Here is a 22,491-nt window from a genome sequence, read left to right on the forward strand (position 1 = left end):
TTGTGCATGGAGCAAGCTGGTGACATGCGAACGTGGCTGTATTCGCCACTATGATTGGATGTTTAAAGGCATTTAGGTGAGCAGGGAGATTTGTGAGATTTGGTCAGGGGATTTCCCCCTTCTCCTTTCACTTCCCTCCAGCTGCAAAAGGGGTGGGGAGGCCACGGACACGTGCTCTCTCGCATGAGGAAAATTCCCCTCACTGAGGTTGACAAACCCGCCTCGGCTGCCGGTATTACGTGTTGCGCTGCATGTGTATCCGCCAGCCACAAGGCCCTGGCAAGGGGCCCCGGCATGAATTAACCTGCAGTAACCCCGGGCGCAGGGGCAGCCTTGGCGGGGTGTGCCTGCCTGGCCTGTGCTGGAGTATGAAAGCCATTATAATCCACTCATTCATGGTGCTTAAAGAGCCAGAGGTTTTTTTCATGCTTCTCATGGAAGGGAGGAGGGTTTGGAAACAGTAACGCACAGCATTCCCCATTCTGATGGACATCGTGTGCTTTATCAAGCCCAGCCCACCATGTCATCAGTCCAGCAAGTTTTAAAGTAACATTTATAATTTTTATTATGAACAAATAAAATTTCAGATCAGCACAACCAGATGTCTGTTTCCATATTAGTAGAAATTATTTCAAAAAGTTTTTTTTTTCTTTTCCAGTACACAAAACAGAGATACTACTATGCAGAAATCCCTAAGCTGTGAAAAATCGTATCCTACTCACATTTCAACAGTGACAGAGCTCAGACAATGTGCAGATTCAACTTTCCAATCCTTCCCTGAACACCCAACACTTGGACATCTCTTCTTCACAATACCAGCGGGGCTGGGAATAGTTTTGGAAAACAAACCAGTCCATGCTTCTGCCAGCAGTGGTGTGTGTGGTACTTTCTCTGCTCGACTGGTCGGCAGCAAGGCTCACCACACCTCTGGGAGGCAGGGCATAACTCCCTGTTACAGATAGGGAAACTGAGGCACAGAGAGTTTTGAAGTGACTTTGTCCCAAATCACGCAGCGAACGAGTTGCTAAACTGGAAACAGGTCCCAGATGCTTTAGCTGTGAGGTCTCACTGCTGCCTTCTCTGCTTCCACCTTTCACAGACTCATTTAAGCTAAACATACAGACGATGCGTCCAGGATACAAACATGCCACCAAAAATATATATATATATTTATAGGTGTGTATATATATATATATATATATCTCAAACAAAATTCTACTTGAAGTGTTGTATCTGTTTCTTAATCTAACAAAAATTCTAACTCAAATACATTCAAAATCACCTGCACCCACAGTTCAATGTAGGCAATTAAATAATTAAGAAACCCCTCAAATGTTCATAATTCAGGAAAAAATAAAAATACGGCAAATAGCTGTCAATACTTCTATGTATATTAAAGAAAGATTTAAGGCACCCAGAGATATTTGCCAATCTACCTTTAAAGTGACTGGACAAACACCAGGACTGTTTGGTTACTGCTCCTCAACTTCCACTCTAATTCCAGAATCTGGACCCAAATCAGTTCCAAATTTGAAAGGAACCCTTGATGTCAAGCCCTGCTTCTCTGCTGAGAGGATGTGAAATATTGCAGTATTTCACAGCATGCATCTCTACTGTAGGGTACATCACTCTACACCTTAAGGGCACCAGGAGCAAGGAAATCATTCTCCCCTTCTCCCCTCCCCACACCCATTTCAAATTACTGACTATTGCAAATTCATCCTCTCTAGGGACTTCCACGAGTTCAGAGGGGTTTAGACTAGAGTGAAGTCAGCCTGCAATTACAGAGCTAACAGCGTTTCTCTCTTTTTGGAAGGCTTTTTCTTTTTCTTTTTTTTTTTTTAATGGTAGGATACAGCTCTAACCACAACCCTCTTTGCCCCAGCCAGCACTCAGGCAGTCAAGAGCCTCAGAGCAGTAAGAACACTGTCTCCTGAAACCAGGAGCTGAAGGACTCTCTGCTCCATTTCTCCTTGTTCCTCTTCACTAAAGTCCATATCGCTCCAGATGGCTCAAAACCTTGAAGAGTCCCATTGCTGAGCAATAACAAGGTCATGGTGGTGGCAGGGAGGGGAAGGTGAGGAGAAGGACTTATTTGCTGAGTAACAAGTGTGTTCTTGTTAAGGAGAACATCTCAGAGCTGTCCTGGCTCCTGGTGAGTTTCACAGCAGCAGAAGGAAGCAAAGCTGCAGAGATTCGCTCCCATTAAGCTTCCCTGGCTGCTACGTGGCAGAGCTGAGGCGAGGAAGTTGGCATCCACTCCATCTCTGTCCTCCCTGGCCTGCCTGAATAAGGGAGATGCTGCAAACCCCACTCCAATATCACTTCATTCTGGCTACCTCTTGTGCTTTCCTCCAGCTCCAATTGATGCATCTAAGCAACAAAAACAATACTATTGCTACAAATACTACTAATAATAAAAATTAATGATAACTGGGAGAGTTAAGGGGGAAAAAAAGCACATTCAGCCCAGTGAGGGGCTTGAGGCCATGACATCCAGAACCTAACCAACCGCCTGAACTCCAGCTGGTCTCTGAAACTTGCAGGAAACGACACCCACGTGGACTTTTTTCCCCAGCACACCCTCCAGCTGCTTGCCCACATCGGCTCAGTGATGTAACTGACCTTTCTGCAGGCTCAGCCGCCCTCACTGCCTGTCTTGCTGGCGAAGGAGCAAGGTGCCGAGATGGCTCGCCGAGGGGGCTGGGAGGCGAGATAAGGAATTAACAAGGAACTGTTTTTGTCTCTCCTTCCCACTCCCTCTGAGCAGCAGGGAATGGCAAACCAACACAGTGGACCCTGGGCTGGAAAGGCCAGAGGTAGCTCACGCTGGCAACTTCCTCAAGCCTCCTGTTCCACCTGGCCCCACATTGGTGTTTCTCAGGCACTTGTTGAGTGGAGTCCCCGAGGATGAAAAGACCTGCTCCTGTGGACACCCTCGCTCCTCCCTACACCTGCAGGTACTCCCTTGTCCTGTCCCTGTGCCCAGCACAGGATGTGGCTCTGCAGGACAGGCACACACATCTATCTGCCTGCCACGCAGCAGGGACCCTGTTCCTCCAACACACAAAGCAGTTTAATTCAGAGGTGGAGCTTTGGTTTACATCCTTCTCCCCCTCTCCATTTTGGCAAAGTCCTATTTGCCAGCAAAAGTCTCAGCAGTGGAGGTGAACAAACCCACTCCAGGCTGGTGCCAACCCCTGGCAGTCAGTGGCACACCCCTCCATCCGCCCTTCTCCTCACTGTGGCTCTCCAGAAGGGCCATGGAGCCCAGAGCTGTGCTCTACCTTCAGTCCCTCATGGCACAGGGCACAGTGGGCAGTGCAGGGAGGGAGGCTGTGATACCAGAGGGAGTAGGAATTAAGGCCACCAGCGCTCTCTCTCCAGTGCCCACTGCTGCTACTACATCCCCCACCACTGGTGGATCTGGCTGGAGCTCTGAAAGAGTTTGGGCGCTGTTCTCTCCCCATCCAAAGTGGCTATGTGGTGGGAAGCAGGAGAGAACACTTCCCAAGAGACATATTGGAAAGAGACAACTCTCTTTCTGATGGCAAGAGAAGGGGATGGGGCTGCTTTTCTCAGGGAGAGCAGCTTTGCCATGTCACATCTCTCAGCAGCCCTTGAGAAAGGAGGAGGGACAGAGGCAGGAATTTTGGGGGGAAGGTGGTGGGGAGAGGGTCACTGACTTTGGGTCAACTCTTCATCTGTCTGGTACAGGCTTCCCTTAACTAAATGGCACATAGCCAGCTGCAATGGGCCTCCCCAGGCCACTTCCTACCAGCTTCTCTGCCAGGGAGAGACTGGGATGATGTAAAGCAGAAAACAGGTTAGAGGGGCTGAAGAGAAAAAACAGAAAGGAAAAGGAGAGGAGGGAAGGGGTGGCCTTGTGTTATAAAGGCAGAGTCCTAGATCTTAAATGCATCACGTAAAATACAGCATGGGAGGGGGGCATTAAAACTCATTACCGTTATCTTAAGCAAACTGGTAGCATTATTCAGTAGTTAGTAAACAGAACATTAAACCTTTGTCCAGCGTGTTTGGAGGGGTCAGGAAGGGAGAAAGGGAGAAAAAAGGAGGAAGGAGAGGTGTGGATGTGTGTGTGTGAAAGGGAGCAGGAACTCAGCCACTCTTGTGACTCCCGTCTCCAGTCCGCATTTTCCGAGCCAGGATGACCTCCTTGGAGACCTTCTTGCGATCGCTGGCCAGCCCCAGGAGGCACATGAGGTCGATGAAGGCTGTGGTTAAGTTGAACCGCCAGCCAAACTCACTGGTGGAGTAGTCATAGGGGAAGGTGTGGTGGTAGTTGTGGAAGCCTTCTCCTGAAAAACACGACCAGGGAGAGGATGTTGCAAAGCTCTAGGAGATGGACCTTTTATCTCAGCCCAAAGCACCATGTTCCTCTAACAAGCTCTGGATTGAGTCCAGGCTCCTCTCAGCCCAATTTTACCTTTCTACAATCTATCCCATCTCATCTGGGCATGATCAAGCATGCCAGGTCTGTCCCAAATGAGGCAATGACAGTCACAGAGGACTTTTGGGAAAAACAAGTCTGTGGCAAGGAACTGAGAAAGGCCCTGGCTCCCCAACTGCACCAAAACACCAGGGGAATCCTAGCAGCTTTTCCCCTGCCACCACAAGAAATCTTCTAGAATTGGTTTAGCTACCAGCTAGACCAGCAGCAAGTCCCCAGCTAAACAGGTCAGTCAATACTCCTACAGCACTGGCAGTCCTCATGCCAAATCCAAAGGGCATTTTGAGATGGGAAAAATGCAGACCTGCTTCTACTAAGCAAATCTACCCCAGTCAGCAACCACCTGCTCTGTACACTGTCAACACTGGCTTCAGCACTCACCCCGTCAAAGACATTGCCTTGACTCCTGCTCCTACCCCCTGACTCTCTGCAGTTCAAATCCCTCCCTACTAAAAATCCCCAGGCAGATCCTTCACTGGTGGAAATCAGTGAAGCCCAAGTGACATACAGTGATGCAAACCAGCCGAGGATTTGGGCTTGTGAGAACAGAGAAGGGCAAGTGCTGATCCTGGGATGTATTTTCCTAGGTCCTCAAAACTTCAGTAAAACACATGAGAGCATCTAGCTTGTCTCATCCCCAAGTAGTCCCAAAATCACCAGGTGCCCTGAGAACATGTCAAAATGTGCATCTGCTGGTTTTCAAGTTGACAAATCTCAGATAGATATGCAGTGACTGCAGCACACATTTTTCAGTCTGGTGAATGTGGCAGAGAGACCTTGGAGCAGGCTAAACAAAATATTGGCATTCAGATAAGAAGGTGCTAAGTGTAGCAGAGTCCTCTCCTGCCTGGAGAGAGTCTGGTGGGAGCTGATAACCCCACTGCCCTTATGTACTCACTGGCCAGCTTGGGAAACGCATCCAGATGCAGAGTCTGGAAGGGGAAATGGGGACACCTGGATTCACAGAAATTCCTAGAAGCAGTTGCAGCCCTAAGGGGCAGTCCCTGCTCTACAGTTCACCCACAGCAAAAGACAGAGATGCTGAACATACCTAGGGCCCCCAAGCTGACCAGAGGATTCTCCCGTGGGTTGATGTTCTGATCATACGGCCGGTTGCCAAACATGTGAGCAGCACTGTTCACTAGCCAAGTGGCATTGAGCCCTATGGTGTAGCGCAGGATGGCTGGAATGAAGAAGCTGATGACGATGGATTCATCCCAGAAGTACCAGGGCACTACAGTTGGCAGCGTGAAACACAGCAACACCACTGAGGGCTTGTAGTATCTGGAAAGGAAGGGACCAGGAGGAGGGTGTTCAGTGGCAGAGACAGGACAGGAAGAGCTGATTCAGTCCTCCATTTGGAGGATTCATGTTCAGCTACATAGGGAAAATCAAATGCAGAAATGCCTCACTCCTGAGCCTTGTATCTTTTGCCCTGGATGTGCAGAAACCATGCCTGGAGACTCCCAATTCCTAACATCAGGCAAGAGGCTCAAAATAAATCCTGCTCTCCTCACACATGAGCAAAACAATGTCCCCATCACCATAAGCCTAGACACCACCTGCTGCTTTTGGCCTCATCTTTCATTTGCTTCTCAGCTACACTGATCCCCATAAAGGCAACCCCAGAGTCCCCAGCCTTTCATAGTCTCACAGAAGGTCCCTTCTCCAGCTCTGGCCCAGTAACGAAACTCCTCTTGCAGACTTGGCTCTGCATATCAGTACACCCTACCAACAAGTACAAGCAAAGGGCACTTGCACCATCAAACAGATGAGGATGTGGGCTCTCTCATACTAGTAGGACAAGAGTAGAGGAAGCTGAACCACTCTGATGACTCACAAGAAAAATCAGTCTGGAACAGTCCTCCATCCCTGCAGCCCTGGTGACAGGCTTGCCTCCTAGACAGCTGAGAGATACCCCATCCAAGAGGCACCAGTGAATCAATAGCATCCCTCCCTGTTACTGCCCCTCTCACATCTTCATTTTCAACCCTTCTTTCACCATACTGTTTCCAGAAGACTGATGGAAGAGGGGCACAGACATGACCTGGAAGGTGTACAACATCATCTCCAAGGATGGCTTTAGAGGCACCCATGTGTGGGAGGGCTAGTGGTAGCACTAGCTTCTAAATAGTTCCTATAGGAGAGGCACAGCTCATTTCTCACAGTTCATCCCACAGCAAAGCCTTGGGCATCCTGAAAAGTCACATTTCTCATATGATGCCTTTAATCCCCTCATGATCCATCAAAGGCATTTGGGGTCCCCAGCCAATTTGCAGGGTCCATCCCACAAAGCTCTGCACTCGGGCTGACCGCACCACTCACCTGCGCTGGAACATCACCACTTTGTCAGCCTTCATGTCACTCAGGTCCAGCTTCTGGCCCTTCTCGATGACATCCGGGTGCTTGCGCACCAGCAGCCACCCAATGTGGGAGAAGAAGAACCCCCGCATGGCATTGTGTGGGTCTGCATCCGTCTCAGAGAACTTGTGATGGACACGGTGGTCTCGGACCCACTCATAGATGTCATTCTGCAAGGCAACAGGAGTGAAAACTGAGAGTCAGGGTTGGAGATGTTCCCTTCAACTTACAAAAATGCCTCAAACATTTAGATACCTAAATCCTATCGACCTGAACTCAGTCATGTGGAGTTCAGTTCATCACAACCAAACTTAGCCAAGACCTTAACATCAGTCATATTGTCTTTCATTAGGGTTTGGGGTTTCTAGCCTTTAAAACAAAGGTTGGGTCTTCTTTGCTCCACCACTACAACTTTCTCTAAAGCCCTGGTACTTTGATGGGCTATCTTGTCTCTGCTTTTCAATTGGCTACTTAAGGCTTTGGTTTGCACATCACCCACAGCATCACCAGCTCTGATTGATTCCCCACCCCTGCAGCAGCCAGCCCTCATTGGCTGGTCAGTGTTCCTCCCTCACATGGTCAGCTCCTGTTGTCTCTTGTCCTTATCCCTACACAGTGCCAGCTGGGACTGAATGACCTGCCCCTTCCCTTCACCTGACATTTTCCATAGGTCATCCTGCCTTGCCAAAGGCAAAATCCTGGGATTGCCAAAACAGATGTTTAACTTGGGGGGCAAGGGTTTTTTTAACATTTTTTTAACATTGGAAATCAAACAGTCTTAACATTAAGGCCCTTCTTTAGAAAGAGAACAAACACATCATTTCAATGGCATTTCTCAGAAATACCCCTCTTCAGCCCCATAACTGTTCCATTTAAGCAGTAAAATCAATACAGTTCAGAAAACGCTGTTATCATTTGTATTAAGAAATAATTGTTTTGGCCAGTTTTAAGAATAGATTTCAGTAAGTCTGTGATCTTTCCTTTATATTGAGATACAGAGGAGCTTAAAGCCATATGTTACACCATCCTAGAAAACATGAAACAGAGATACAAGCATACCTCTATTACCTGTATTACACAAGAGACTCCTTAATCTCCTAAGTACATAGGACTTTTCCTGAAAACACTTTGAAGGTGAAATGGCATAACTGTCTCTATTTCTTGCCTCGAAAGACTAAAGAACTTGTCCACACAGGGAGCCTATAGCAGAAACACAACTCCTCAAATCCCTCTCAAATGTTGTAACCACTCCTCCTTCAACTGAGATAAAATGATTTACCTGCAGGCCATGCAAGAAGCCAGTGATAGACACAGGCCAGGATTAAATTCTCACTTGTTTCCAAATACTGGGAACTACTGTTTTCTTTCCAGCCAAATCCACCTCCAAGTATCACCAGCCCTCACAGGTGTTAGCCAGAGCTTGGTCTTTCAGCATTCCCCCAGAAGAGAGTGGCCCAGCTGCCCTCCTTATCTAGTAAGCAGACAAACTCAACCGATACCTATGCTGGAACTGTTTCATCTGTGACCCAAAGTCTCTTTCACATTCCAGACCCTACACAGCATCACATAACATGCAAAAGCCCAATCTGAAAGTTGACAGACAACTTGGGTTTGCATATATGGGAAAGTTTTCCCCATCTTGTTAGAGGCAGGAGGCACAAATTTGGAAAGAGACCGTGTACTGCAGCTGGAGCACAGTTTCGCCTTATCCACCACATGCTGTCTCCAGACATGAATCAGGAGTCTCAAAGCTGAAAAATCAGTATCTTGACCCAAACTCTGGCACATTAACTTTTCTACAGATCTTATTTTGGGATCACCTTTCTCTGCAACCTGACTGAAAATCATGACTTTCTGAGAACAGCAAGCAAAGCCAAAGAGAATGCCTTCTTCCTTGGGGGTTTCCAGCTACAGGCTATAACCAGGAGAGCTTTTGCTGTGCTGCAGCTGCCAGGTCTTGTGGTAGAAAAGCCAACTAGAGGCAGAATTCCCAAATTCTCTGAAATTACAAGCCACAGGTCTCTGAGCAGCCAACAGGTCTGGAGGACCTAAGATAAGACAGTCTATAGACTTCTCTGACCTTAAAAGTTATTGATCTTCTCTTCTGCCACTAATAGGAGTGAGATAAATTCAACATAAACCTTCTCTTGGTCTCATTGAAAGTAACTATTAAAAAAAAAAATCCATGGGGAATGGTACTGAATTTTCAATAAAACTTTGGATTAGTTCCTATTGAAGCTGAAATATCTGTCTGTCTCTCATCTTTGTCTATTCCTATCCCCTACAGCAATAGCTCAGCAAATTCTTTCCCCCTCTGCCCTATAACCCTGTGAGAGATGGTCTTTGTACAGGACTAGCCAGTACACAGCAACCCATCCCGTTGCCTTGCTGAGTGCCAGACCACTAGCGGGAATGAGCACCTTGGTCCTTCCTCTTCCGCATGAAAGACTTCAGTTTGGTGCTAACAGAGAAGAATAAACTCAATGGTGTTTTAGAAAGTTTTTCAAGGCTAAAAAAAAACCCATCCCCACCCTGTTCTGATTACATGTAACAAAGTTATATCCCTCTGGAGAATTACTTAAGGGCACAGCATTGATACTTCTCTGATCACCTTCTTCTAGCAGAAAGTGCTGTACTCTGTCACCCTCCTGAGTACTTCCCACAGACAATCAAGCCTGTATGAAGTCCTTTCAGGACAGTTGGAGCATGGAGTGTTGTTAGGGCTGCCTCATGGCCACAAACCTAAGAGGCCACCAGGATTTTCTCTGCCATGCCAATCCAGGTTTTCACTCTGACTTCTACAGATTTCCAGTTTTGTTTGCTTTGTGGACTGTGAAGGGTTCTCACAGTGGTTAAGCAATATATTCAGGTTAGTGCTCTCTGAGAGGCAAGGCAATCTCCTGAGGTGCTTAACAGCTGCCTGCAGTCACTTGTGCCACTCTGAATGGGCCCAACCTTTCTCTCCTTAAAATATCACTGACCTGGGGCAACTCTCTGGAAGCCAGTGGTGTGACTTAAAACAGGATTATTCCTAAATATCACTCTTCTGAACCAGAGAAACATCCCCCTAACTGCATAATCTCAATAAGTTCTTGGTCGCTATGCAGCAGCAAATTTTACAGCCTGGTTCCCTGGGCTTTGCAGATGTTTTCCCCCTTATCAGCCATACATCAAGGGGAGAGTGAGGCAACACTGGGAGAACACTTGGTGCAAGCACAGGGAGACCACACCTTGAGGGAAAGGCACATTCCTGCTTTTGAGAGCTTTCCTACCCCTGGTCTTGGCCAATAGTCCTCCCCCACTGGGTTCGTCTCAGAGTCAACATCTGGGAGGGCAAGGTAAAGACAATGAGACAGACTCTAGCACTGCGGCATTAGATGGAAAGGGCAAGCTTTTTCCTAACAAGAGGCAGTAGGAGAGAGGAACCTCTTAATCAGATTGTGTTCCATATCTGGGACAGGAATTCCTGGGAGCACTTACTTCTGAGGACCAGTGGCACACAGAGGAAGTGCTTACCTGGAAGGCCATGGAGTTTGCAATAGTCAGGAAGATCCGCAGGGGCAGTGTGGCTTTGTAGGACCGATGACTCCAGAGGCGGTGAGATCCAGCTGTGATTCCCAGAGCACTCAGCAGGAAACACAGAACGGCTACAGAGGAAAAGAAAGTATTGGAGCAGTTAGAGCAAATCACCCCTCAGCAAAGTTTCAGGCGGAGCACCACAAAGGCGAGCCTTCCCTCAAAGCTGTATAAACAAGAGAGGAATTCATGGAAAGCACAGATTGGGGCTACAAAACTCAGTGTGAGAACGCCCAAGCTAACAGAGATATCCTAAATAGTGTGGGGCAAATCACTTCACCTCTTCATCTCTGATATGCAAGGAGGCTCCCCTTGTCACAAGACTTGTCACAAGGGTTGGTTCTTCAGTAGAGAGCCATCTGTCAGGGTGCAGGATAGTCAAAATTGTATTAAGTACTGCTTCCATAAAGCCCTATGGTAAAAACGCTGCAGTCCATGAGTGAATAGCTTCCCCTTTCCTCCCACCCTGAATAATCCAGGCTCTTGTTTTCCTATCTACCACTCCTCAGTAAATCTCTTTTGCATTATTTTTACCTATAAATGGAAGATGATCTTACCATTCTTCAGGGGGACAGCTCAAGCCCAGGTTTAGGCTTCTCTTCTACTCCCTTTCTGAGCAAAAGTTGGCTAGGAGAAGATCTAACCTACAATCCCATTAAAGCCTGGGCTTCACCTTCAGCTCCACCACTGACTTAAAATCTGCCCAGAGGCTTCCATTCCTGGGGTCTTTTTAATTCCTGCCCCCCTGCTCAAGTCCTGTACCTTTTACAGAAGGAAACTCCAAGGGCAACAACTCATTGCAAATCATGCCCACAGCAGAGGCAGACATTGCTGGGCCAGCTGAGCTTTGAGGCTGCTTTATATGTTCCCTCTCCACACAGGGCAGAAGGAATTCCTTGCCTCTCTGGCAGCTAGTAAAAAAACCACATCCCTCTCCCCATATGTCATGTGTTAATATCTGCCCTGATTTGTGTGTTCCTGCTTGCCTTCCTGGAACCTCCAGCATCTGATCCTAGAACTAAAATGGAGAAAAGACCCCAATAGATTCATTGCAGTATTCCACTAGGAAGCTAAGGTAAGAAGAACATTGGTTCTGAAAAGTAACTCTTCCTCTAGGAAGGAAAGGACAGGACTTCTGGCAGAAAGACAGAGAACAATCAACAGTTGGTTTGCCCTGCAGGCTCAGACACAAAGAAGGAAGGGTGAGCATCTGTGGATAGGTCAATTGATCCACCTTCAATCCCCTATGGAAGAGATGCCTTCTTACCAGTTCCCCAGGGGAAACTCTTTCCTTGGTATAAACCTGCAGATTTCAGCCAATTGCATCAATCATGAAAAGAGTTCCTTGTTCTTACAAGAAAGCCCATGGATAGGAATTGCTGGTATGCTTGACAATACCATTCAGTCCTACCAAATGGCTCTAGTCAAGCTTCTCTTGAACCAGAAAACTAGATACTCTGCCAGAAACTTGTCTGGAATCAGAGATCCAAGATCTTTCATTCAAAGTAATCCAGGCTATTTCCTATTCCTATTCCCACTTTCTTCTGTCACCTCTTTTTTTTGTTTGTTTGTTTTGGGGGTTTTTTTGTTTATTTGTTGTTGTTTGTTTGTTTTACTGCATTCCTAGTCTAATGTCTTATCCACTAAAAGCCTGTCTCAGCTGATTTAACTTCCTCTTCTGGCCCCCAAACTTGCACAAACCCTTCTCACTCCCATCCCTCTGCACCACCTTCCCTGTCTGCTGATCTGACCATGACTCCCCATCTTCATCTTCTCCCATGGTTTCCCTGCCTGCAGTGCAAGCCTTGACCCAGCACCCCTCTGCCTCGTGTCTCCCAGCACCTCTGCAGTCTCTCAGAAGATCCAAGCAATCACTAGTCATAGATGATTTAAAAGGCATGAAGAGGGATGAAAATGCATGCAAATGCAGCAGGATCCAGCCTTTGCAAGAGCTGAGCAAAGCTCACAAAGTTGTCCAAACCTGGAAGGGGAAAAGGGAAGGATTCTGAAACAGGGCATTTGGTTCAGGTCTCCCTTTGGCCTTGTTCGTAAGACCTTGAAGGTCTTGCCCAGTTCCAGGATGCTGTCTTTAAAGTTATGAACCAAATCATGTCCAGTTACCTGTTAATATTAGATTTTAAGACTCATTTTAAATCAGTCCCTATCCCCACAGATAGCACCAGACAGAGAGTCCATGATAAACAACATCACCTTGCAATGGATGTGTGGGGACAACTTGCTAGGGAAAGAGCCATCTGTCCAGGCAAGCAGGCCCCATGGATTAATGGTTCACTGGGGACAGAAATGCGATCTTTCAGGGTCTTCAATAGCACAAGAAAAGAATTGCCAGGTTAGGTGAGTAGAGGCCCTGTTGATAATCTTGACTTTTCATCTTTCCCTGCCTAGCGAATCCTCACATGCTGACTGGGAATTTTTTTTCTTAAAAGAGGCCTCTGGAAAGATGACTCTGGCTGAGGACTGCTGTATTTAAGCTTTGCGGGAATGAAGCTCATTTGTATCTCTTTTATACAGGCAGTTCTCAGAACTTGCCTGTGGATATCTCTGCTGGGAAAAGATGACACCAGCAACGAAGATGTTACCAGCAAGCACAAGGAATTACCGAAGAGATGTGGTGGGGACACCAGCAGACCCAAAACCCAGACAACCCAGTACTTGCTTTTGGGTAGCCTTGCCTGGAAGCTTTTGTCAAAAATATGAAAGATTACCCACTGCTTTCAGGTGCCCTGGCATAGAATAGTCCCAGCCTTCATCCAAAGCCCATATACTCAGCAGCTCATGTTGACTTCTCTTGGAGCTATGTCCCAGGTTGCTACAAAGGTCACAAGTTATAATCCTCTGATGTCTGGCCTCTTGCCCATATACAGAAGCTGTAGTTTATCTAAGGGGCAGACACTTTCTGTGGGAAAGGAGCTGATTCTCAGTCTGTGCATACATGGCACCAGCCCTACAGAGACCCAAACCCTACATGGAGACAATTAGCTCCATCAGCCATCCCTAGGAGTTGTTGTAACAGTGACAGGAAATAGACAGTAAGATTGAAAAGCCTTGTGGAATACAGAAGAATCCAGCACCCTAATGATTCAGAGGGTTCATCCCTGCAAACAGGTACAGTGATGATCATTGCATAGTCAGGGAATCAACATCTCCCAGGGAATAAGAAAAACTCCTCCGAGATCATCCACTAGGAATTCAATTGGGAAGACAGTAGAGAAGGGGAAATAAAGTAGCACAGGTTTTCACAGCTGCCCTGTGATGCTGCCCCAGACTGAAGGACTTAGGAACTCCTTCAGCTGAGGATTCAAAGTCACCTTCCACACTGTGCTTTGAAGTATACCAGATCCAAAAGATTCTTAAGTCACAGGTGATATTCCCAGTGACTCATTCAGTTGGAATACAAAGAATTATGACCACAGGCAGTAATAAGCACTCAGTGCTACAAAAATTAAGCACAAAACATTCCAGATTCAGTCATGTCTATGACTCACTAGCCTTTACCTCTTTAAGGCCCAGATTCAGACCCAAAGTTATGATGGGAAGCCAGGAATGTGCTAAAAGCATTGTCACCTGCAGTCAGGTGACTGCAGGTGACATGAAGATGTGTTGCTGTTTACATGAAGAGGTGTTGCTGCTCCTGCAGGTGTCCTTGGGCTTCTGCTCAATGTAAGACTGTTTCCTCTTTGCTGTTCAGTCCCTGCTAGTCAGGTGAGTCCTGCTATCCTCAGGAGAAAGATACCAGGAGCAATGTAACATGCAGGCTGTGTAAGGAGAACAGTGTTTAGGAGGACCAATAGGAGCTGTTGCCACTGAAACCTAACTTCCCTGCCACACTTGGAGGAGAAGCACGCCACCTGCTAGTTAAGCCTTGGAGAGAACGCTAGTGTAAAGGTGTTGGCAGCAGAAGTCTTGATGGGGAAGTATCAAAAGAACTGTAAACACTTTGCTGGACACATTCCTGGAGGTATTATTGGCTGAGATTTTCAGAGTGTCAGAATTGCCTAAATTATCCAGCAAGATTCACCTTAGTCCAAAGATGATACAGCAGCAACAAAAAATGGTATCAACTCATGTTTTCTAGCACAGCTGGCACCTCAGGGAACTGAGGGGTTGACAGAGCACCATGTCAAGAGGAACCATCACTGTTTTACAGACACTGTTGGCCAGGCCAACAGGGGTTAAAACAAATGTTGTCAGTCTGCTGCACCCAAGGGCTAAGAAGAGTACCCACAAATCATATTTCCAAGGGAGGATCTGAGCAATTAGAGGAGAAACTGTCAATCACTGTTGCATCCTGCCCTTTCAGACTCAGTCTCTTTGCCATTTGGCAAATGATGTTAAATTTGCCCATGATCCTTGAAAAGGCTGCGCAAGACTTTGACTAGTGCGGTGGAGAAGGCAATAAATAAAAGGGAAGCTAGCTAGAAAGCCAGTGCTGGAAAGGCTTGGAGAGCTCTTGTTATAGTGAGCTCTCACCTGATCAACAATCCGAGCTCGTTCTGGGAAGCTCTGTACCAGAAAGAGATCAGAGGATACAATGAACACAGCAACGCAGAACAGCAAACAATGATGAAGGCAGGGCTGGAGAGCTTGAGAGACAAAGAGGAATCAGCACACAGGGAAATGAAAACAAAAGAGAACAGTCACCAGTATAACTGGTTTCAGAGTGACAGGAACATCAAGGAGATGGTGGCCTGGATGAAGTGGGTATAAGCAGGGAATTTCTCTTTATAATAGAATATAGAAGGTAGATGAGCTACCAGGCACCACAGCTGCCTGTTGCATCACAACAGAGAACATCTGGGGCCATGTTAATTTTGTATTATATGTACACAGCCTAAGGAAGTGATCTGAAAAACAAACAAAGAAACAAGCAAAGACCCCAGCAGCTCCAGAACTACCACTGGTAGAGCTGCTCTGCCATGAGACCATGGTGTACTGCCAGAAGCAACATAAGTCTCTGCTGTGCTATCCTTTTATGCAAAATGAGAACTACAGACCTCTCCTTGCTACCAGAAGGTGCTGGGAAAATAACAGCAAGTCACTGACATGAGAGCCACAGATGTCTTGTATGTGCTAAAGAAAGATATGAGCTGAGAAAAGTGCAATACAAGGAGCCTTGTGGAGAAGGTAGACTTATAGAGGACCCCAGTTCCAGACAGCACTGGAGGAGAATGGACAGGAGAGGAACATTGATTCGGCTGCAAAGTGCCGTGAAGGATGGTCCTTTCCCAGAGCAAGGGTGCAGGATAGGGAGCTTTGTGCAGCTACTCCAGCTTTGGGAAGGCAGGATGCATCTTCTGCCCGTCCAGAACAGTGCAATTCCTTCAAGCCCATTGTCCTTCTCCCATTCCCACAGCATGTCACTCCAGAAGCCACCAAGGAATCTCACAGTGCCTCACAGTGGCAGGAGATTATCTGACACTTCACATCAGAGTTGACTGAGCAAGGAGAGCAGGAAAGACTGACATCAGATAAAAAATGAAGAAGATTCACATGAAATGCCATGGGATGCCATACAGACATCCCAAAGAGGCATGTGGTTGCAAAGACACTGCCTCAGAGACCATTTTGGGATAGGGTGGGACTTAGCAGAATGCAAAACAGCATTAACCTTCTGGATGAAGATGCTCAAGCCCACTTAAGTATCCCAGAAGAACTCAAGGGACAAGAGTTGGATGGATTTGGAAATCATAGTGGATCTCAGCAGCTTGAAATGAAACCAGTAAACTCACTTTTCCTTCCTCCTTGCCCCAGTGGTCCAATACCCTGAGTATATTTGCCCTGAGTCTATTTGACTGGGGTTGGAAGACCAGGGCTGATAGCTCAGTGAGTGAGAGAAGCCAGCAGTTCTTGCCTAGCCTGTGGCTGAGAGTTCAGGGATGGGACTCACACAACAGGACCAAGAGCCTTGAAATGCTCCTCCAAGGTTGTTCTGAGGCTGCATGTTCTGCCCAACCCTGCCAGTCCAGGTACAAGTGCAGCCTGTCAGGTTTTCACAAGGGAAAGGCCCAGCATTTTCACAATGCCCCCCTGAAAGGGCATGCTGGCTGCACAGGGAACACATCAGTGCCTCTGCTTTTGCAGATGCTGTAGCCAGACTCTGACTGTGGCATCCAGTGAAGTTCATCCCCCCAGGCCTCTGCCTGTGAGAGGCTGCTAAGGTCCAGGAGGAAGAGTCAGGAAGACATCCAGGAAGCCATACCCTTCCCTGTTCAGTTGTAATGCTCATTGCACACAACCACAGGAGGACATGCTTTGAGAGCATGGCAGACCAGGTGGGTCACCTCAGGTCCCACCCACAGCCAGGCTGCACAGGAAGCTGCTCCCAGCTGAGCACTTTGCAGGAGTACCACTGAAAACAAAAGCCACGTCAGCAGGTCTCAAATTAGACTGTTGCTTTTCGTTTCAGGATGCTCTGTTTCACAGGGAGGCAAGGGGCTGGATGCAATCTCTCAACCTCCCCACTGGGAGCTGTTTGGCTTCTGGACTCCCCCGGGGGTCCACACAAAGGCTCGTGGAAAGTGAAGCTCCCCTGCAGCGTGGGCCCCAAGCCCAGCTGTCTTTCAAGCAGTCAGAGGAAAAGTTTGGTTCCTACTCAGGGCGAGATCTCTGAGAAAGTGGAGCTCTGCCTAGCTACCTTCTGCTGGGTTGTGCTTTCCGCTGGAATTTGCTGCCTGGAGAGATGCTTATTTATTTTTTGAAAGTTGTCAAGCTTAGTTCCGGGACGATGGTGGCTAATCTGTGCTTTTTTAAGAATGGTAAAAGACCTGAGCTTCAGACTTAATTCTTGACTTTCATCTTCATCACAATTTTTTTTTTCTCTTTCCCCTCACACACATGTGACAGCTCTACAGGATTTACCCTCCCCTGGTAAGGACGGGAAGGTTGTCATTTCTGGACAACAGTCTCATGCCTAATGGTGCCCTATACCTTGCCTACCCAGCCACCCCTTCAAGTGTTCTTGTTAGATTCTATCTTTCTTCCTAACTTTCTGGGATTGTTCCAGTATTCCATCAAGCATTTTCTGTGCTTCACCCCAGAAGTGGCTGCACATTCAGGTGTGGGCTACTTCCAAGCCCAGTGTCTGTGAATCAAGTTTGTTCTTTGAGCAGCCAAGCCAAATCCCTGCCAAATCCTTCCCTCTCACATATGTCTCACAAGAGACATTAGCAAGCCCTTCCACATCTTGCTATGAAGCTGGCTGAATAGCTTCTTCTAACAGAAGACCTCTGCTTCCTTCTTTCTCATCCCCAAGTCTGTGGGCCTGGAGGAAAAAAACAATGCCACCCAATGGATTTGGGGTTTGTGGATGCCAAGAAACAGAGAGAGGAATGTGCTTACCCCATGCCAATGTCTGGATCTTTGCAGAAGGTATCAGAGTCAACGCGAATATGGCCCCCAGGTGCAGCAGGCTCATGAGGATGATATTCCTCCAGACGTATCGCAGGGGAGGCTTGGGACCCTCTTTCTCCCGGTAGGTTTCATCAAAGATGTCATCTATCATGCCCCGGTCTCCTGCCAACTCCTCATGGTTGAGTAAATCCTTCTCCACAATGGCGTTCCCATTCCTGGTCACCCGGGAGGTGATGGTGCCAACAGCAGTGGTGCTGGAAGTGGAGGAGAACTCCTTGGAGAGCTGGCAGTACATATTTTCAAGAAAGGAAAAAGAGGAAACAAAACAAGAAGTTGGTGGTTACCAGTGCGAGGAAGAGGGACAAAAGCATCTAGGCTGGCGGTGTGAAGACTCATAGCCTGTAGTTTCCCTGGAAAGTTCCATTCTTCCAGCTGAGCCCTTGGAACCAAGAAGGGCCTGCTCTGGCCACATGGAGTCATGGCCTGAGAGGGTGGGGGCATGGTCTTTATGGCGAGAGGAGGTGAATGGCAGATGGAGTGCAGAAAGTAAGGAAAAATACTTGAAAGACAGTCTCTTTTCCACCAGTGGTTTTGGTGAGATCATTTGTAGACTACAAGGATTTTCACTTTCTTTCAGTTTGATTAGTGGGCGTTTTTAGGTGGGTTTGTGGTCTGGGCTTATGCATAAGCAGACAACAATAAAGGAAATCTTGTGAATGAACAAAGAGGTGGGGGAGAAATATGATCTGCAACATTTTTATAATAAATCATTGGGCTGCTCAATATCCTGCCTCTTTGTGTCACCCCACTAGGGATCACAGGGGGAACATCAGGAAGATCCACAGGAGGATTCCTCTGGGGTGCCTCCCTATTTTCCCTACCTCACCTTCCAGGCTGGGACATGGCAAGGCCAGCATGCTTGGAGATCAGTGGATGGAAGCTGTCAGGTGGGGTTCTTCCAGTTAGACCTATAACTCCTTATCCCATGCCTGTTGCTAAGCCTCTTATCCCTCTCCCGCTTCCCACCCACAGGCAAACTGAAGCACAGGAGTACAATCCTCTGAGCCATGGCCACCAGCATGCAGAGAGGAAGTCTTAAGCAGCAAGTTGGCTCAGCTTGGCTCCTGGTTCCCTTCTGTAACTGCGACACAACATTCCCTCTGCACACGCTTGTTTGCCCTGGCTGAGTGACAGCCTGCCCGATCAGGCATGCATGACGAAAGGAGCAGGCAGGACTGACCCTAATGAGACAGGTCACTGAACCCTGAATCACCAATTCCCATCTCCATCATGACAGCCATGTGCTTGCTGGTACTCACAGCCCTTTGTCAGGCCTGAGCCCAAGTGCCCAACAGGGCTCAACCCTGCAGGTGCCAAGCACATAAGATGCAAGTGGTGTGTCCCCCACACATCACCCCCATCCCCTCACCTCCCAGGAACCTGCCTGAAAGACGCATCCCTCTGTCGCCTGTGCTGCTGCCTCTAAGTGTGAAGGGGCACTAAAGGTCGGCCAGCAGGAATAGGGGAGCTGAGACTGCAGGAGGGAGCATGGTCAAGCTGGGAAAGCTTTTCCAATAGAAATCTATCCTGAATTAACAGCAGATTCTCACCCAGGTACCCCAGATTCATAAAAGACCACCATTCTGCCATGGCCTAGTTTCCTGAGGGAGACATTAAAATCAGGCCAGGCAGCTTACGTGGCCACCCCAACTCCTCCCTTTCCCAAGGGTAGAAACTAGAGGGTTACAGACATACCTTCCGATGGGGAGGAGCTGGCAAGGCTGACAGATTCCCCACATTTGGGAAGTAAAACGATCTCTATAAAGGCAGCACTTTAAGTTTTTCCTTCTGGAATCAAAGGAAAAAATCTGGACACAAAGTATCCTGCTGCTTTCACTGAACCCAGGCAAGCTGCTGAGCTTGGGACCTGCTCCTCTGCATCCTGGCTATAGGCTGTCTCTGCCTGCATTCCTAATTAATGTTTTGAGGCATGATACTCTCAGGTGCTGGAGAATTTAGAGAGCCAAAAAAGAGCCATGAGAAATGGCTTTTAACCCAAAGATTAGGCAAGGAAAAGTCCTGCCCATTCCAAAGTGTTAAAATATTCTCATCTGGCATTTTGGCAGAAGGTGCAATTTTCTTTCTTGGCTGCAAGACAATCTACCAAAAAGACCTAAGACTTGTCTATGCAGGAAAAATTCTCAACAGAGATTTGGTGGTATAATTAGATGGGTAACACTCTCCATATGGACATGCTGCTTCCAGAGTAAGAATGTGGGGTTGGAGTTGCATTTTTCTCATCCGTGATAGCTCTTGTCACTGTCAAAGTTACACAGGAGCAGAGGAGGAGGAGGAGGGAGAACGCAAAGAAAACAGCAGAGAGGAAAAAATCTCTTCTTCCAGAGTTGTAGTAGCCACATGAGGAATTTTACCAGCATACCTATGCTGCTGGAATTACGCTGGTATAATAAAACTGGTCATTTCTCACATGTAAACTAACCCTGAAACAAAAGGGCTATAAAGTAGCTGTGAAACAGCTCCACCGTTACAGACTTGGTGGGAGGAGCATAGGGAGACCAGGGAGGGAGAGAGGGCAGCTATTTAGGTAGAAATGGGGGAAATGAGGAGGGAAGAAAGAAGATTTTTATCCCCTTATGGCCATAGTGGCTCCTGCGGCTCCTGCCGAGGGAAATGGAATGGAGATTGATCTGGGCTCCAGGGCTGAGAGAAGGAGGCGGCCAGCTAAATCATTTTTCATGAGCTCTCCCTCATTTCTGAATGACTTTGCAGCTCTCATCTGCAGAACAGATGTGTTTCCCCATCTACACTCCCACACCCCCAGCACTGAACATGCCATAGGTAATCCTGGCACCCAGCCAGCTTATACAACCAACTGCAGCTCAAAGGCTCCATGGTACAGCAGGTACAGCATAGGGGCCCCAGGGCACTGAATCTTAGGTCCAGTATATTTGAATATGCCCAACATGACCCAAGGACAGGATTCTTTCCAGCCTCCAGGATATGACCCAAAATACATGCCAAAACCATGAAACATGGTCTGACCACACTGTCCTTGATATCCACTTCGGGAGTGGAGAGGAGTAAAGTTCTTTACATCACAGCATCCCTGGAAGGTCATGGCACCTGCACAAAAGGACCAGGGGAGACCTCGCATGCTGGCGACAGGAAAAGAGCAGGGCTGTGATTTACCTCCACTTCTCAGCACTGGCAGAAGCTGGAAGGACGAAAAGGTGAGCACAGAAACACCTGGATCAAGCCCCTGCCTCCCCTTGGGCAAAGGGTGGCTGTCGGAAGGGACAAAAATAAAAATTAAATTCTTTAAAGATCCAACAGCTCTATGCATCTTCCTGGTGTCAGGCTGTTATTCAGACCTTCTTATACCAAAAATGGGCAGTCTCCCCATTGTATGCTTGCTTGGCTCAGGCAATGCAGACACAGTCATTCATTTCATCTGGGCAGCCAGCCGCTTTCACCTTGCGTCTGTCCTAGAGACGCTCCCTGCTGCAATACTGGGCTTAAAAATGCTGTGAGTGAAACTCCTTTCTTATTAAAAAGAAAATGAATTAAGAAAACAAAAGAAATTATGGTCTTATCATTACCAAAATCCCCACGACCTCTTGGCACAAAAGGCTTCCTTGAGCAGCCCTTACAAGCCTGCTTCGATGAGTGTTTTCAAGATAAACCTGTATTTTAAGCCCAGTCTACCCGAGGGCACAGGATCCAGGGAGATAATCTCAGAGGCAGATGTCTCTGCTTCATCCGTGGGCTCCCCATGAGGGTTGGATGATGCCTTAAGTTAGCCCTGAATACCTTCCCCTCTCGACTGAGAAGCGATGCAGAGGGGACACAAGCACACACGTGTGCAGATGAGTGTTTGTGCACGCACAGACACGCGTGGGTGCCCTGACCGTTTTTCTCAAGACAGCAGCAGCGCAGCGCGGTCGGAGCCGCGGAGATGAAGGAGGAAGGGGCGAAGGGAAGACAAAGCACCCGCACCCCCGGTGCCCCGCTTACCTCCTCCTGCAGCAAGTGCGCAGGCATGGGGCGGCCCTGTCTCTGCTCCTCTACGGCGGTTCGGGAGTGCGGATCCCCGGCGGCGGCGGCGGCGAGAGGCTGGCTCTTGTCGGCTCCTCGCCCGGCGAGCTGTGCGGCTCGGGGAGGCGGGTGCGGAGGTATTTAAGCGGGGCTGCTGGCTCGGCGGCTGGCGGGGCTGGGCTCTGCGCGCCCCGGCCTCCCGGTGACCCCCTGCCCGGGATGGGATGCGCGGGGTCAGCGCGGAGGGCGGCGATTCGCGGCGGGGACCCGACTCTCGGCGTACCCGGGGGGGGAGGCGGGGCGGAGCGGGCCGGGGGGCGGGAGGGAGGAAGGATGCTGAGGAAGAGGAGGATGACGAGGGCCAGGCTCTCTCATGATGCCTGGCTGCTTTTTTCCTTTTTTTTCTTTCCTTTTTTTTTTTTTTTCTTCCTCCCCCTCGCGAGCTGATTGGTTGCGGGAAATTTGGTGCCACCTCGGTTTGCCCTCGCCATTGGCTGCCCGCAATCTGCTGTTCGCTCCCCGCGGCGCGCACCCTGCGCGCTCCGCTCCGCGTACGGCCCCGCGCCCCGCTCCGCGCCCGCCGCGGGGAGCGCCGGGGGTGCCGCGGCCCCCGAGCCCCCCTCCGCCGCTCCGGGGGCTGCCTCTAATGGAGTAAC

At 48.4% G+C, this 22,491-nt stretch overlaps 1 protein-coding gene across 1 annotated transcript; it reads right to left on the minus strand.

The window, feature by feature from the left end:
- Positions 1-539: 539 nt before the first annotated feature.
- On the minus strand, positions 540-22,182 carry SCD (stearoyl-CoA desaturase). Its single transcript, XM_027878095.1, has 6 exons — positions 21,815-22,182; positions 17,768-18,053; positions 10,349-10,479; positions 6,797-7,002; positions 5,523-5,755; positions 540-4,319 (listed from the first exon to the last, which is right to left on the minus strand). Exons 1-6 carry the CDS (start codon positions 21,839-21,841, stop codon positions 4,120-4,122), a joined length of 1,083 nt encoding a protein of 360 aa, XP_027733896.1. The 5' UTR covers positions 21,842-22,182; the 3' UTR covers positions 540-4,119.
- Positions 22,183-22,491: the final 309 nt, after the last annotated feature.

The sequence above is a fragment of the Empidonax traillii genome, unplaced genomic scaffold (genome assembly GCF_003031625.1).
Source record: "Empidonax traillii isolate 1590-97213 ecotype Southwest subspecies unplaced genomic scaffold, ASM303162v1 scaffold38:size1800464, whole genome shotgun sequence".
Taxonomy (NCBI): domain Eukaryota; kingdom Metazoa; phylum Chordata; class Aves; order Passeriformes; family Tyrannidae; genus Empidonax; species Empidonax traillii.